General features: G+C 34.7%; 1 protein-coding gene across 1 annotated transcript in view; it reads right to left on the reverse strand.

Annotated features, from left to right (window-relative positions):
* Positions 1-559: 559 nt before the first annotated feature.
* The window catches only part of LOC112048358 (transmembrane protein 205), a 35,910-nt gene continuing 19,595 nt past the window's right edge, over positions 560-16,874 (reverse strand). The window contains exons 2-5 of the mRNA XM_024085856.2: positions 14,943-15,112; positions 8,013-8,176; positions 6,308-6,430; positions 560-5,359 (exon numbers count right to left, since the gene is read on the reverse strand). Coding sequence (XP_023941624.1) covers positions 5,198-5,359; positions 6,308-6,430; positions 8,013-8,176; positions 14,943-15,112 — 619 coding nt within the window. The 3' untranslated portion in view covers positions 560-5,197. The remainder of the gene's footprint in view (positions 5,360-6,307; positions 6,431-8,012; positions 8,177-14,942; positions 15,113-16,874) is intronic.

Here is a 16,874-nt window from a genome sequence, read left to right on the forward strand (position 1 = left end):
TAGAATCTCCATTTCGTTTACTTTAAGTTGCATACGTCAAATATGTATAGTGAATTATCTGGTAATTATCATTAACATCTGATAGTGATCATTAAAACATATTCAACACGTTATCATCCTAAGCCCACCAATCCGCATTAGAGCAGCGTAATAAGCAACCAATAGAAAGTTACATTATCAGCGGGTAACACAAGCTATTTATTTCCATATTCCTACGGGAGTGGTAACTATGCGGTTGAATCTATGGGGATTAGTAAACGGCTCATAAAATCTGTGGATAGAGTAACTGCGCAGTTTGACTTTTTGGAGTGTTACGAGTGGACTATACAAGTCTATATCAGCGGCTTAAGTTTCTGTTTGTCGCCGATAGCTAATAGGTGGCTTTTATTACTGTACTAGCCAATAGAACATCCAATAGGGAAGAAGTAAATGCACGTATATACCTAAGTCAAAGCGACCCTTGACGGGGTCCTCTAGTTTATACCTTACTTTATACATAAGGGGAGAGAAGTTCTGACAGACGATAAAATATCGCCTGCGAAATAATCAACCAAGTAAATAATATTAATCATATTATATTTCATTCACGTTTCAATACTTTCTTCGTTCTCTCGAATAAATAACAAAACCTTACTCAGATCGTCAATAATATAGGTTACATTTGCTATTACATCTTAATGATAACCAACACTTTAGAATATCATTTAACAACGTATAGTTGCGCCAAAGATTAACAAAATAAGGTTTGCCTTACATTTCGTCTATTCTTTTAACATTGCGATAATGGTGTAAGAAAAGTACCTACTGGCGCAACCTTTACATCTACATACTGTCATAATTACATTATTTGTATGTATTATGATATCATTACATTTTACATTAGCAAAATGTTAAGCCCATCCTTACAGTCTAAGAAAAGTGGCGGTACTTTCTTTGTTTTGTTAATTCACTGCAAATTAATTTAGCATCACAAAAATACAGCTTTTCGTTATTCTAGTACATATTACTTGTCAATTTTCTATTTATCAATTATCTTATGACATAGTAATCTATACTTCTATATCTATATCTGTACTAATATTATAAAGAGGTAAAGTTTGTAAGTTTGTAAGTTTGTAAGTTTGTAAGTTTGTAACAATTTTTTGAAATGGGGTAATCTTCGGAACTACTGGACCGATTTTAAAAATTCTTTCACCAATAGAATGCTACGTTATCGGGGAGTGCTATAGGCTATATTTTATATTTATATCATATATAACTACTGAGATATCGCGGGTTTTCTCTTACAGGTCAGACCGAAAAACTTACTTATTCGCATGCGCTGCCTCAACCATTGCGTATAACTGAAATAAATGTATGGAGGCTTTTTGAACCTTTAAAAGTTCTACAAAAAAGTCCGCGACACCATATATTTATCTTTTATATTTTAGCAGATATAGTACCTTTAGTACTTTAATAAATTATTTAAATTTTAAACTAAGGTTTACGTCATTATTTACACAACTAAACTTAAATCCTTATCAAAATAAATGATTTAATAATCACAAGGATATTATAGAGATAAGATTTGCCCTTTACAGTATGTTAATTAGTTATATAGTTTCGGAGATAATACAAAATTTCTGAAAGTCGCAGAAATGCCGCTATTTGACGCCCCGCGGTTTCAATTACGTGGTTCCCGTTCCCGTATGAATATGAGGACCAAACATAGCCTATGATACTCGCAAATAATGTAGCTTTCTATTGGTAAAAGAATTTTCCAAATCGGTCCAGTAGATCCAGAGATTACCCCCGACAACCACACAAACTTTACCTCTTTATAGTATTAGCATAGAAGTCGCTTGGGAAATTATAGTCTTTTTGTCATTGCACCGCGCACAAAAGGCTGGACCAATTTTGCTGAGGGTAGGGATAGGATAGAGGTAGGGAAGGGGTAGGATAGAGGTAGGGTAGGGGTAATTTAGGGAAAGTGTAGGGTAGGGTAGGGTACGGATAAGGTAGGGGTAGTGTAGGGTAGGGGAAAGGTAGAGGTAGGGGAAGGATATGGAACGTATAGGGTAGGGGAGGAGTAGGATAGGGGTAGGGTAGGGTAGGGGTAGGGTACGGGTAGGGTAGGGTTAGGGTAGGGATAAGGTAGGGGTAGGGAAGGGTTAGGGTTAGCGGTAGGGTAGGAATAAGGTAGGGGTAGGGTAGGGGTAGATTAGGGGTAGGGTAGGATAGGGTATGGATAGGTTACGGGTAGGGTTAGGGTAGGGTAAGGTGGGGGGAAGGAAGGGTTAGCGTTAGCGGTAGGGTAGGAGTAAGGTAGGGGTAGGGTAGGGTAGGGTTGGAAGGTTTACGAGCAGGATAAGGTAGAGGTAGAGAAGTTTACATCAATTTTTACGCGGACGAAGTCGCGGGCGTCCGCTAGTGGAAAATATAGACGTAATTTTGTGAAAACAATTTTCCGTCTATTAATTTCGTATAGTCTGTTCCTTAAGGTCTTGTTTCATTAACAAAGCAAGAAATAATACTGCGTTTTAATAGTCGCATCATTTTATTGCTGACTAGAGATAAACGAACAATAAAAGTTTACTGCAATTAAACATTATGGACCAATATTTATTTTCAAAGTTCAATTGCAATTGGAACGTGGATACAAAAGTTTGTTTTATCTATTAATACATAACTTAATCTACTAAATTTAATACTAATGTAAAGTACAAACTACGAAATATTCCCACATATAGTTTTTTAAACACCGGATTTTTTAAAGTTTTGCATAAAATTTAATGTTATCATTTTGAAAATTTTAAAAATTGTAACAATTTTTTTTTTTGTAATTTCTTCGTAGTCTCTATTCGTCGTAGTTTTCTCACGTTACATATAATTCTAGTTAGCTTCGTAGATATAAAAGTTAAAAAATGTTGGAAACGTAAATGCTTCCTCTTTAAATGATTATGGTCTAACTTCGGTCTCTGGGTGAATCTATTTTTGTCAGACGAAAACTTTTTTGTGCGGAAATATTTCGAAGTGTTTACCAAAACTAAATTCTATATGGCAGTATTGCTGATAAATAGAAAGGAGTCAATTCGAGATCTACCTAACCAAGCAGCTGATAGAGATGGGCCGGCTGCAGATGCGATCATTTCGTTATAGCGTTTAGCGACATTATGATTACAATTTTGGCAAGAAATACATTTATATTACCTAAGAGTATTTGACTTGCCTGAAAAAAATAATTACAACGAATCTAATTTAATAATCATATTATAAAATATAACTTGATTCACGAGCTCGCACATCTAGCGACTGCCTATCGAGTTTAGGCTTTTTTTACTTGTTTTACTTTATTTGTTACAAAAATACTTACTTACGTGAAGACGTAACATAGTACAGAGGAAGATATACGAATGTTCTCAAAGAGCAGACGAACTTTAGAGAAAAGCAGTTTGACAGACTAGAGCGCAGCATAGTAGAAAAATTAATAATTTTAAACAGGTTGGTCATTGTTCCGAAAATATTAAAATTATTAAATTAGATTAATTGTATGCTAATTTATTTAAATAATTTCACTACCTAATTAAAAGTCATGTTACTAAACATACTTAGTAAATATGAACTGGACTGGGTGATATTTTAAGTGGCACTATAGGTACTTCAAGTGCTATAAATGACTTTACGCTATAATCATGATGACAGTTTCATTTTATTACATGAGTTAAATGATTTTTTCGTGTTAGTAGTTATTAAGTATATATAAATTGTCTCCTAAAATGAATATGCATATTTTAGTTAGCTCTTATGTTTAATTTTTCTTAAATTAAAACCATTGTCTAATCCAGTCCATATCTACGAATAAAGTTAATTAAATATTTTAGGATTAACTAAATAAAGATAATTGATTAAATTAATAATACAATACGATTTGGAACAATCTTAACCATTTTCACTCAAGAATACGCTTTGTGCGACCAGCGCCTCGCAATTTTATCCATCAAATTTACTCGATTAGTTATAAATTATAAATAAAATAAAATATTACAAATGAAAAAAAAACAGACTTCTCAGCCTGACATAGACCTAGTTAGTTAACAGTTTTACTGAAATGCACCCAACGTTTTTAAACAGAGGGATATTACGTAACGCACTTGCAAACTAAACGCCTTTTAAATCATTAATGTAACTTTAACTGTCAAATCAAAATTCACTTGTTTACGCATGCAAGTGCTTTGCGTAATTTACTCCAACATTGAAAGTAACTCGTGAAAAGTAATTAAAATAAAACATAAAATTGTTGTAAATGAATGTTGTATTTTAAAAAATACTGTCGTTATACTGTACATATAACTTAATAAAGTTTACTAAAATTACTATTATTGATAAAAAGTTACCACGTAGAGCGAGCGCCCGTAAATTATTCAAGACTGAATCTTTGTGCTAATAGGTCATTGATTTTTCACTACGATCATCATATTTAATTTCACAAAGTTTATCATATCAAATATTTACCAACTCTGACGTTAGGCTCAGTTGAATATTGAACTAAATGCAAATATTGGTTAAAATGGCCAACCCCATAAAAACGTTAGGATTCAATCAATCAATTCAAAGTAAATTTTTATAACTGAATTCAAAATAAGTTTTCAGTACCTACACATGAAGATAATAGGAAGCTCCATAAAATAATACAAATATAGGTAAAAATATAACTAACTATTCGATATTCACTAAATATTTAATTGCTATTAAACTAATTCGAGACCGTCTTGAGTAATGGTGGCGCTTGCCCCATTAGCTCGTGTAGAGATAATTTTAGCTCAAACAATATTTTAAGTCATTGCTAATAGATATTTTATAAATATCGAATGTAGGCACATAAATTAATTTACTAGGACACTAAAACTAGTAATCTATATTGGAAAATCGCTTCGCCTTAATAAAGTTAGATATTAACGTAAAGTTCAGTGAGCAAGTGAGATATTTTGTCAAAATAAATATTTTGAAAAAAGTAATCTATGTGCTATTCCAGACAATAACCTATTTTTTGCCAAATTTCATCCAGATCCGTTCAGTCTTCCTCTAATGAATGGTGTACCTAAGCCGACATTTTTTATAAAATGATTTTATTTAGAGCTAAAATATCTCTGAACACGAGATAAAATCTGTTGCACAGTCAAAAACTGCGATATTGCAACACTGATAGGATAAGATGTTTTTAATGGCACATGGAGTCAACTAAAATCATTGTAGAGTAGAATGAGCAGCCGAGAGTGATCATGGTTCCCATGGCTATAGATGAGTGGTAAGCGCGGAAAGTCTTTAGTACGCGCAGGTAGCGAGGACAGTGAGCCAACTCGCCGAGGATCAGACGACCAACCTAAAAGTAAATAAAAATAGCACATTAATACAGTAGTTTAATGTAAAATTGTACTAAAAATAGTAACGATTTCTAGCCTACAATTTGCTCGTGAACCTACCTATTAAATTAATTCATATATAATTATGTAGAACCTATTGATTGATTGACTGAAGTCTTCAATTATCAAATGCCAAAAAATAGTGCAGTATAAACTTATTAAGATACTGCAATTATGAAGGGGGCGATAACTAGTATCCGTATGTACCAAATTAAAAATTATATTTTCTTAAACAACGCTTTGCTTCTTTAAGCAAAGTGAAGAACCACCCGATTGTAATTAGCGGATTTATTTGTTTATTGTGATATGAAAACCTCAGACAATCTGTTTGCCCTTTACTTTAGGTAATTTTACACGTTTGAGAATAGCTACAGCCAATTTCTAATGTAACAATTGTATGAAACTGAATACCGTACGCATGCAACGTCTGAGACAATAATAATGTTAATACTAATGGACAAACTGATTTTGGGTCAGCCTTTGAAATGTGTGCTATCCATTCATTGCTCTCATTGCTGTATCGAGGGCAAAGATAAATTGATAATAATTGTTAATGTAATATTATATGCACCATTACATTGTAATTAAAAAAAAAACATATTTTAAATCTTACTACCGATTTCATTTTAAAATGACTACTAAGCGCCTTTATGTAAGTAGCTCCTCTAGGAAGCTCACCTTAATGTTTTCCAAAATATGAATCTTTGTCGTTATATGGTTAGTACTCGTAATAGACAAAAATTAAAAAAAAAACAAAATTACTTTAGCCCCTAGAGGCTGAAATTCTTATTTAGTCCCGCTGTGCATTAGTAATATGACAGTTGAGCAAGAGTAGTGAAATCTACAGTTTTTCGGACCCTTCTTTCTTCCATTACATTTTAAGTACGCAAGTGAGGGAATGTACTTACTTCCTGGCCGCCTCCCGCAGCCGCTTCCATCTGTGTCTTCACATGTTTGGCGCGCAGCATTGGCCGCACCAGCACCAGCCGTACGTACGCCTCGATACTGAATACGACTAGCAGCAGGGCTAGCTGTAACAACGGGGTAGAGACAGTTAGATACAACTTTGCACTGGATAGAGGGAGTAAGATATCATTTTATCACGACCATCTTAGAGTTTAAAAATTCTAAATTCAAAATTCATTCTATTGATTCTTTAAATTCGAAATTTAAATTCGTTCTAATTTTTGATGTGTTACGTAAGTGTGTAGACAGAGAACTGTTCTGTGTAAGTGTATTAAATGTAATAGACTGCCTCGTTGGTCCATTGTTTGGCCTATGTTGTTTCGGATCACAAGGTCCTGGGTTCGAATCCTAGTTCAGGCTATGAGATACTGAGTTTTCTTTCTTCTAAAAAAAGTTCATTTGAAAATTCAATTGGTGGTGGCCGTCGGTCCCGTTCATTATCATTAACGTCTGATACTGGTCGTTAATGACTTTAACATTCTCATCATATTGCCCGCCATCCCGCATTGAAGCGGCGTGATGGTCTAAGCTCAATATCCCGTTTCCCACAAGGAGGGATGTTTGAATATAGGTAAGGTAGGGTGTGGAGTATTTTGTGGTAATTCTATGAAATCATTGGACCTTGTAGAAACATTGGTGGATATCATAATATCGTCTCTGCTTAGATATAATCAATCATTGATAACAGTTCATTTTATGGATAACAGAAAAATCTCGTGATTTCAGAAATTTCCACCTTTGATGAACTTAACTCTTAAAACAAATAAATATTAAACAACTTTCCAGAATAGGTGTATTGGCAAAAGTATAAAAATTAAATATTTATCATCTACTTTCTGTTTGTCTATTAGGTTTTTTCATATTTAGACTATTTAGGTTTATTTGCAATTTTATTAGAATAACTTCAAGATTATCTTAGACAAAAACATTAGTAGCGCAACTGAAGAAAACTAAATTACTCACGTTGCTAATTTTATAACATTTACGCCAAGGTTGCGTCTAAAAGTCTAAACTTAATCGCGCAATTATTTTCGATTGCATTATCATTTTGTACATTAAATAAAACTATTAATCAAATATTGATTTGAAAGGTTACCAGCACTTATTAAGTAATTAACTTATAGAATAAAAGTTAACCTTCGGAACCATGAACGCAAAAAACCAAGATTGAACTCGAATAGGCAAAATCTTTTTGTTCTAAATCTCGAACTAAAAGTCCCTTTATAAAAGTAGGAATTATTTTTAATTTTTACATTATGTAGATATATATTTATGGTGTATGAATTTTTAAAACTTCCTTATTGATTGCATACTAATTAAAGTGTCAATAAATGTTGTAATTTGTAACTTTTAACCAACGTATCATTAAACTATTAAGGTCAATGAAATTAAATCAGGCGAAAAGAGCAAGGTGAATGGTGGCGCCAATTTATATGGTACGTACCTACCTACATAACAGAAAAATTAAAATTATAGATAGGTTTTGTAAGCGGCCTGTAAGTTAAACTACGAGGCATGATGATGTTAATGATGATGGTGATGATGGTGATGATGATGATGATGATGATGATGATGATGATGATGATGATGATGATGATGATGATGATAATGATGATGATGATGATGATGATGATGATGACAACTCACTTGTATCCAAGAAGTGTTCTCGAAGCGCGTGAGGCACTGCGTGCGCAGATAGGCCAGCGCGGCCAGCAGGCTGACCAGCGAGTTGAACGCGTAGTATACGGGGAACAGCACTGTCTGAACGCGCCCAAACTCGTGCCGGGGGAGAGAGAAGTACAGCACGATGCCTGTGTAACAAAGAGACAAGTCATTAGAATATAGTGAGAGTTTTAATTTTGAACAGAAAAACGGCTTAGGTAACCTATCCGCATGCCGGTCCGAGTCTAATTTTTCGTTCATGCAACGCACCGTAATCAGCAGTTGTTCTTTTATAATAATTTATCGCACATAGATTAAAGATAGGTCTCGCATAATCCAAGGGAGCCCGATTTGAACCCGTTAAAGATCAAATATATTTGACAAACTTGCGTGTCTTTTGTCAAGCTTGAATTTTTCACTAGAAACGAAGCCGCAAATGTCCAAATTATTTGACAAACTCGTTTAATTTGACGAAAAGTTTGATCGTCTAAGTTTTCGTAGTTACCTATAATTTCGTAGTTACCTATAATAGGGATGATGACAGTTTTTTAAATTGTATATAAATTAAGAGTATACTAATAGTAAAGCAATTTTGTAAAAGTAACAGGGTATCTGCGATCATTACTTTCGGAGCTACAGGGATTTAAAGAGTCAGATTTGCGGCGCTGCCGCGGATCCCTGAAAAACGCCCCATACAAAATGGCTCGAACTAATGACGTCATAGCCAATGTAATGATCGTTAGATTTGTATGCAAGTTCAAACAAAATTACTAATATCTTTGTTATTTGTGCGTTTATGCTTATAGTTCATGTATTAAAAAATGTCACATTTAATGTAAGGAAGCTAAAACTGTATGAATTTTCATCTAATTACGATAAAATATTTTTAATAGATTTTGAAATTTTATAATCTCATTTATTTTGCAAATATCCAGACAATCTTTGCTTTTTATGTATAAATTAGTTAACATTGACCCTATTTACCCGAATGTATCATAAAAATCAATATATTCAAACCTAGTCATCATCCCCATTGTGCGAAGTTAACATAAATATCTACGTTTATTAAGTTAACTTATTTTGTTGCGCTCAGTGACTGCGTAATTTATTATATTATTGTAATCTTATTAAGTCTGTTTGTTCTAGTTGTTTTTATTGATGTTCCACATTAGAATGGAATATTTATCAAAAACATGACGTATCAGGACTTATTGACATAAGTGTATAGAAACGTCGACGTAAGCATATTTATCTGTTTATCAGATAAATACTATTTTTGCGTTGTTCTATGTGGACTATGTACAATTTACTACAGCCTTCCACACTTTATAATAAATCTAGAAGTGTGTGAGATGATTTTTGGTTTGTTATATGTACCAATAAAGGTACATACATACCTATAAGTATATGACGTAACTTTGGAACATCTATTTTAAACATAATCTTTGATATATGGTATTCATAATGAATTTTTTTCTTTAATTTTAATTTGCACTAGATGACCGTCTGTTTTATCTCTCGTTTACCGTATGCGAGTAAATTTATTTTTATAGGTATAAATTTTATTTAAAATTTCTTTATAGCGTTTGCTAATTTCAAATAGTATTACAATTACAAATAGAAACTAATCAGTAGGGGATTTTAAAATGATATTCAGTGTTGAATAAAAAACTGTCACGCAGAATTGAATGGAAAGGTCATATCAATAGGACGTACGGAAGACATCAAGCGATCAATTGGAAGTTGGAACTCGTCAGAAACAATTTGCGCTGCGGGACTCCAACAGGCAACAGGAAAATTTGGATCATAAATGTTTTTACAATCCAGATTTTCCTCTTCCTAGCTAGAGACCGGTCTTCTACAGCTACTAACCCATGTAGATACTAATTGTAAATTGAAGTTATTATATTTCTTTAAATTTTTCTGACATTTAAACATGTTAATTTTGATATTAAGCTATTATACAAAATCAAGTTTTAGTTAATAAAACTATAAAATATAAATTGGTATATTGCTTGCGTTTAATTTTATCTGCGTAATTCCTTCATCTTAAGAAAATCCCTAATCATAATAATATATTTAATATTTTCCACAATATTAATTCAGTCGAACGTTACATGTGACATTTCTGGCACATAGCTGATGTTTTATTTAAGTTGATTTTTAATACTTAATATCGAATTTAAATGTATGAAAATTTGTTCTGCAAGCCGAAAATAAAGCAAGCGGAATTTTCCCAGGAGGTGCAACTATACTTTTATAGATAAATATTCGCCATTCTTCTTCAGTCCAGAGTAGTGGGTCTAATCCTTACTATATATATAAGAAGAAAGGAATGTGCTCAGATATTCCTGCCAAGTTAAAAATTCGACTAAGTAACATTCGATTTCATTAATACATATTAGGTTTTTAGGGTTCTGTATGCTTGAATAAAAAACCGGAATATTTATAGGATACCTTGTGAGTCTTTCTTACAAATATCATACACATTCGCGTATCAACGCCTGAGATGCTAACGCAAACAACAGGATAAAAAATAAAACCTTTTTTAGCTTGCAACCTCGTGTGACAAATAACTTTTTTGCTTAGATAATGTAGACTTCTTCTGGGCAAACCAGTAAGAAGCCTAGAATTTAAATTAACATGGGGAATCTATATATTTTAGAATAAAAAGGTAAAGTTTGTGAGGTGTTAGGGGATAAACATGTGCGAACTAACTTGGGTAAATAACGGAATCCTCTACACAAAAGTTCCACTCGCACTCTTGTAAAAAGAGATCGAACTCAGATACTGGTGGGCGTATACACTTATACCGAATCTAATATTAATTAATTGATTATTTATTTATCATAGTGTCATAACAATAAAATATACATATTTATGGTCTAATAAGCTTTAAACTCGATTTTAAATAAGAAAAAAATTTAAATGATAAAGCTTTTTATTATGTATATTACCAACATAATGTTTTATGACGCCCAGAAATGTTGACGGGCGTAAATCCGGTTTCAACTAAGCTTCTATTAACAAGACAGACAGACAAGTCAAGTTCTTCCAAATTTGTTTTATGTGAGACTCTATGAGACTAAGATATTGGTCCCACGGGATAGTCAATGGTTGGTGATCATGTACCCTCTCCGATTTTTACAACTTTGAATATATTTTATAATGTTGTGTTTTTATTTTTATTTTACCGGAAAATAGTTGCTACGTGATTACCATTTTATAAAATGGAAATTAATAAATAAACTAAGCCAAGGTTGACTAACATAATATTGATACTGGTTCCTTTAGACTCATCATCTTTAAACTTTCATATTTATCAAAAACGAAAAGGTTAGCTAATGAAGTGTTGTCCTACTATATTACAAGCGCGTTTTACGTTTTTTTATGATGTTCGTTACGTTATTTAGTTCTAAATTAAAATTACCAGCAAGGACTGCCTGTTCAAATGGCAATCCTACCTACTCAATTCGCAAAATCAACAAGCTAAATTAAGTGAATTATGCTTACTGGTTTTGCCGAGTAAAAGAAAACTATACGAGCTAGAGACATGCTAAGTATTATGTTATATAACTATTATGAATGATCAACAATATTTTTTACAGTCAAGGGCATTTTTATTTCTGACTAAGTTACATAATTATTTCGTTCCGTTGCATGTGTTTCGCATAATGATTTTAAATTGAGACTTCGTTATGTTAACTTGTAATTGAAACTTAAAAAATTTAAAGAATAAAATAATTACGGACACCGAAAAGTTAAATTGCAGCATCGCCAAATTGGCGCCTTTAAGTATCGTCATAAGTTACTATGGTATGTTTTGTATTTATTTTACATGTAATTACCAACTTAATGACAGTAGAGTTACCTACCTATATTTTTTGGCGAAACAATTAACGATTGTTAACAGGTTTTCCAATTATTTGCACGTTATGTATTTAGTATGGGTTTCTATTCGAAAAACTTAATTGAGACTTAGTTTTAGGTAGTTATAACCAATCAGCCAGCCATTACCTCAACATAGATACATAAAAAAATAGTCGACAGATAAGGCACACAATCAAAATCCGATTTTTTTTATGAATTTTATTGTGTCGTTTTGCCGTTCGTAGACTACGAAGATTGGACTGTGTCGATAGAACAAATCTGAGATGCCAGTACTTTCATCAGTAGGAGGTAGGTACGTACCTATAGTGCCACAAAATATCTGACCCCGTGGCCAAAACTGGAACTAACACAAAGAGTAGTTAAAATAACTAACGTAGCAGCGGTCGCCATTTTATTAAAATCAGGTCAGATAAATTTGTAGCACAATAATTAGTTAATAGCCGTGATAGCCCAGTGGATTAGACCTCTGCCTCTGATTCCGGAAGGTGTGGGTTCGAATCCGGTCCGGGACATGCACCTCCAACTTTTCAGGAAACCTGCATACCAGAGACTTTTCTTAATTCTCTGCGTATGTGAAGTTTGCCAATCCGCATTGGGCCAGCGTGTCGGACTATTGGCCTAACCCCTCTCATTCTGAGAGGAGACTCGAGCTCAGCAGTGAGCCGAATAAGGGTTGATAATGATGAATAAGTTTCTAACGAAAATTTAGCAATGCTGCTTGACAGGAGAAAGAACAAAAGTGGTTAAACTTGCCTAGACGAGCTGTCTTGGAAAATAGAATACGGTACCTATCCGTTCTTATCGAAGGTAAAAATGTGAGTAAGTGTCAAAGTTTTCTAATTTCTTTATAGGCATTAAATTTAATGAAACACATCTACATATACGGTCATTTGATGTCGGTGAGACAGATCTAGGTTAGGCGATCTACTTGGCACTTCCATGGCTTTGTATGGTAGCATGATTTAAGTGGTTACTGGTTATCAGTATTTAGCTTAGATATCATTAAGTATTGCCTCATTAAAGGCAGGACGTTGTTTTAGAGAGTGTGCCCTTAACGATGACCTAATTCTGTAACAGATGGAGGTTTTCTGGTGGGACATCGCTTTCTTCAATGTTCTGACAAACATGTAACATTATGTAATTAATAATTGAATGCAATAAAATTAAAAAAAAAACAACCGGAATTTGAGAATTCAAAATATAAATACCTAACTGGAAGAGGTTAAAGGAGGCCTACACCGTGACGACAGAAAAAGGAGAAGAGGTAAAATTATGCCAAATGCATGAATATCATTACAAAATAAATAGGGCTACAGATCCTCCATAATGAAGCTTCGAGAACAAGTCAACCATAAACAAAATAGAGAAAGAATCAAGTTTATATTGAAGTACTTCACACTTAGTCTATATTTATCTGCTTGTAATAAACTTGTAATACTTTCTTTAGCTTGTTCCTCAAGACTATAAATTACGTCCTACACGTAACAAGTAGCTTGGAAATTCCTTACAAACTGTTAATTATGCTAACTTGATAACACCCAATAAACAATTACGAAGGGTCTTATCTACCGCTATGCTTCAAGCCTGATTCATGCCGCAGCTAAATATAGACGACGGCTATAATTAAGATATTATATACATAGAAGGAAGCTCACATAAGTCAGTTATAACACTTGTTAGAGCATAGCTAGTTTGTTTACAGCTAGGCGAATAATTTAAAGGAACTATGTCAGTAAATTACTGACTTAATGTATGGCGTTATATATTGAATGCTGTTGCTAAGCGAGCTGACGTTCGTATCGTTATAAGAAATTCTATCTTTTGATATTTGTTCTCAGAAAAAATACAACGCTACAGACTGCTAGAAGACTTCATTATAGAGATCCGCGCTTAGCGGACGTCCACCAGTGACGTTCGTTCCACATTTGTCCGCCACAGTTAGTGATGCGCTAGTGCTCCGTCTCTAGTATAAAATTTCGTTGACGTCCACAGACTTCAAACTACCTCTCTGATGAATTTCATCTTTGTCTCGTCAAGGAGGTTTCAATATTTCGCTTGATGACCTTTTGCTTTTATATAGTCTTTTTTTTTATTCTTTACAAGTTAGCCCTTGACTACAATCTCACCTGATGGTAAGTGATGATGCAGTCTAAGATGGAAGCCTTTTCGGTTTCTACACGGCATCGTACCGGAACGCTAAATCGCTTGGCGGTACGTCTTTGCCGGTAGGGTGGTAACTAGCCACGGCCGAAGCCTCCCACCAGCCAGACCAGGGCAAATTAAGAAAATCTTAATCTGCCCAGTCGGGGATCGAACCCAGGACCTCCATCTTGTAAATCCTCCGCGCGTACCACTGCGCCACGGAGGCCGTCAAAATAGCCTAGAATTGGCCTAGAAAAATGATTTCACTAAGCATTTTGCTACATACGCAAATCGCTACACTGCGATAACGCGAATATTCGGATTATCTCAATGTCTGCAGCCAAGGCATTTCTAGAATGTTCTATCAATAGACGGCTTGTTCCGACAGCTATTAGTAAACATAATACTACTACTATTTAGTAAATTTTTGACGCCTCAATCCGGTAAAGGAGCTGGACACAACACTGTGAGATATGGTTCGATCTATGCCCGTGATATGTGCGGTGAATTTACAAAACGGAGGTCCTGGGTTCGATCCCCGGCTGGGCTGATTGAGGTTTTCTTAATTGGTCCAGGTCTGCCGTTACAATGTCGTGGAGAAACCGAAAAGGGGTGTGGATTTTCATCCTCCCCCTAACAAGTTATTCCGCCGCTTTCATTTTCCATCTCCATTGCATCATCACTTACCAACAGGTGAGATTGTAGTCAAGGGCTAACTTGTAAAAAGAAAAAAAAGCCTCTGGACTATTGGTCGTACCCACTCCCATAGCTTGACAAGTTCGTGGATGACACTCTCATCCCCCACAGCGGGGCAGAGGGAAGGACTGCGCGAGGCATCGCCACCGCCCTCCCGGCCCCCGCGGACCGTACAGTTTTACTCACCAGATATCAAGGTCATCCATATCTGCGAGCCGAGGTGCGTGGCCACGGCGCCCACGTACAGCGCCCGCCAGCCGCGCACGCTCCCGCTGGAGCCGGCGCGCGCTAGCCACGCCACCACCACCAGCACGGCCAGCAGCACATGGAACGGCTGCGTCGTCTTTGTCGCGATCCTGGGGAAGAAGAAACAGCATTTATAGTCATCTATTTGGATACATTTAACTCCAATATCTAGGATGTTATTGGTACGTACTGCCATGGAGCAATTGTTTGAAAAGGTGTGATTCCACTATTTTATACTCATCGATGTTTCGCCGATGATTCGCCTACAGAAAGTTAGAAGGGTCTTATCTACCGCTATGCTTCAAGCCTGATTCATGCCGCAGCTAAATATAGGACGGTTATAATTAAGTTATTATCTTCATAGAAGGAAGCTCACATAAGTTAGTTATAGACACTTGATAGAGCATAGCTAGTTTGTTTACAGCTAGGCGAATAATTTATTTAGAATTTGAACTATATTTCTATGGGATGCCAAAAATAAAATGTCTAAAACTATCAACGAATTTGAATTTGTAATGAGCGATGTCACATCGTTCTAATTTCACAGAATGCAGGTGCAGCATATGTTAAAAAGCATCTTTAATTCCATATCAGAGGGCTTGAGTTGCCTAATAATCGCATATCGTTTAGTCCACAGGGCGTCTAAACGGGGTCTCGAAGACATAGACATATTGTACTCGGTATGCAGTGACGTCACTGTCTTGTACATTAAAGCAGCAGATTTTGTAACTCGCTAAATAAGTGGCCGTAACATCGATCAGTATCTATTCATCTTAAGATAAGCTAACAGACTTAAAACCGACAATTTAAACTACGGAAAAGGCGTCAAGCTATCAAGATAAAACGTAGATATTAATTATTAGCTTAAATTCTATAGGAACAAATGTGTTTAAAAAAATAAAATGCCATCAAGTAGTACATTCTATTTGTATTTCATCTATTTGTTTATCTTAAATGTTTGTTCCTTGTTGTATTTGTTTTAATTTTCTTGTATTATGTAATAACATCTTCAGTATTTTCAACGCCCATAACGACACGCGGATGTTATACGATTAGGTGATTCGCGATAACGTTACACGGTTTGAACTCTTTCTTATCTATTGTATTTGGATTAATTTTATTGTTTGTAAATAGAGTAATTACATTTAGATTGATAAAAGTTTGTACTTGCCCTGTATTCTGAATTAATTTAAATGGAAAACAAATAAATGTATAATTGACAGTTGTTACAAATCCAAGGGTCTATCAATTGTCGATAAATCACCGTTGTCTATAATGTCAGCTGCGGGCGACGTATTAAAGCCAATGAAGCGTAATCAACCTACAAATAACAAACGTACTCGTTTTTTATAGTTTCTAGAACTTTCTTTAATGCATGCCATAAAAGAGATTATGCGGTTTTTATAGAAGATCATCAACTGCCAACTGTTTCAGGCTTTTATGTGTTAGCATCAATGATGTTATAAGGTTTGTATACAAAAGTGTGGAGGCAAACCATATTTAGTAATAAAATAACGCCTACTGAAACTTTATCTGAAATTACACTGACACAACACCATTTCCAACATGAGATAAGTGCACAAATTGGGAAAGTCCCGTTTTTGGCAAAGATTTAAATCGAAAGCAATGAATCAACGTATAGATCATATCACTCAGTGCCTAACGGTAGATTAATATTGCTTTACACTTATAGATCTAGCTGAGTCTCTCAATGGTCAACCGTCACTATACAATCATTCAGTGACGTGGGATGTTTGTGTAAAATGCACGCCCTCGACATGCGTTGAATAAACTTCTGACGTTGCTCTTTGCTCAGTAAATCTGTTACGATAACATAAGCGCTCTATGTCTCAATGTGAACGATGGAACGGA

This window comes from Bicyclus anynana, chromosome 1 (assembly GCF_947172395.1).
Source record: "Bicyclus anynana chromosome 1, ilBicAnyn1.1, whole genome shotgun sequence".
NCBI classification, from domain to species: Eukaryota; Metazoa; Arthropoda; class Insecta; order Lepidoptera; family Nymphalidae; genus Bicyclus; species Bicyclus anynana.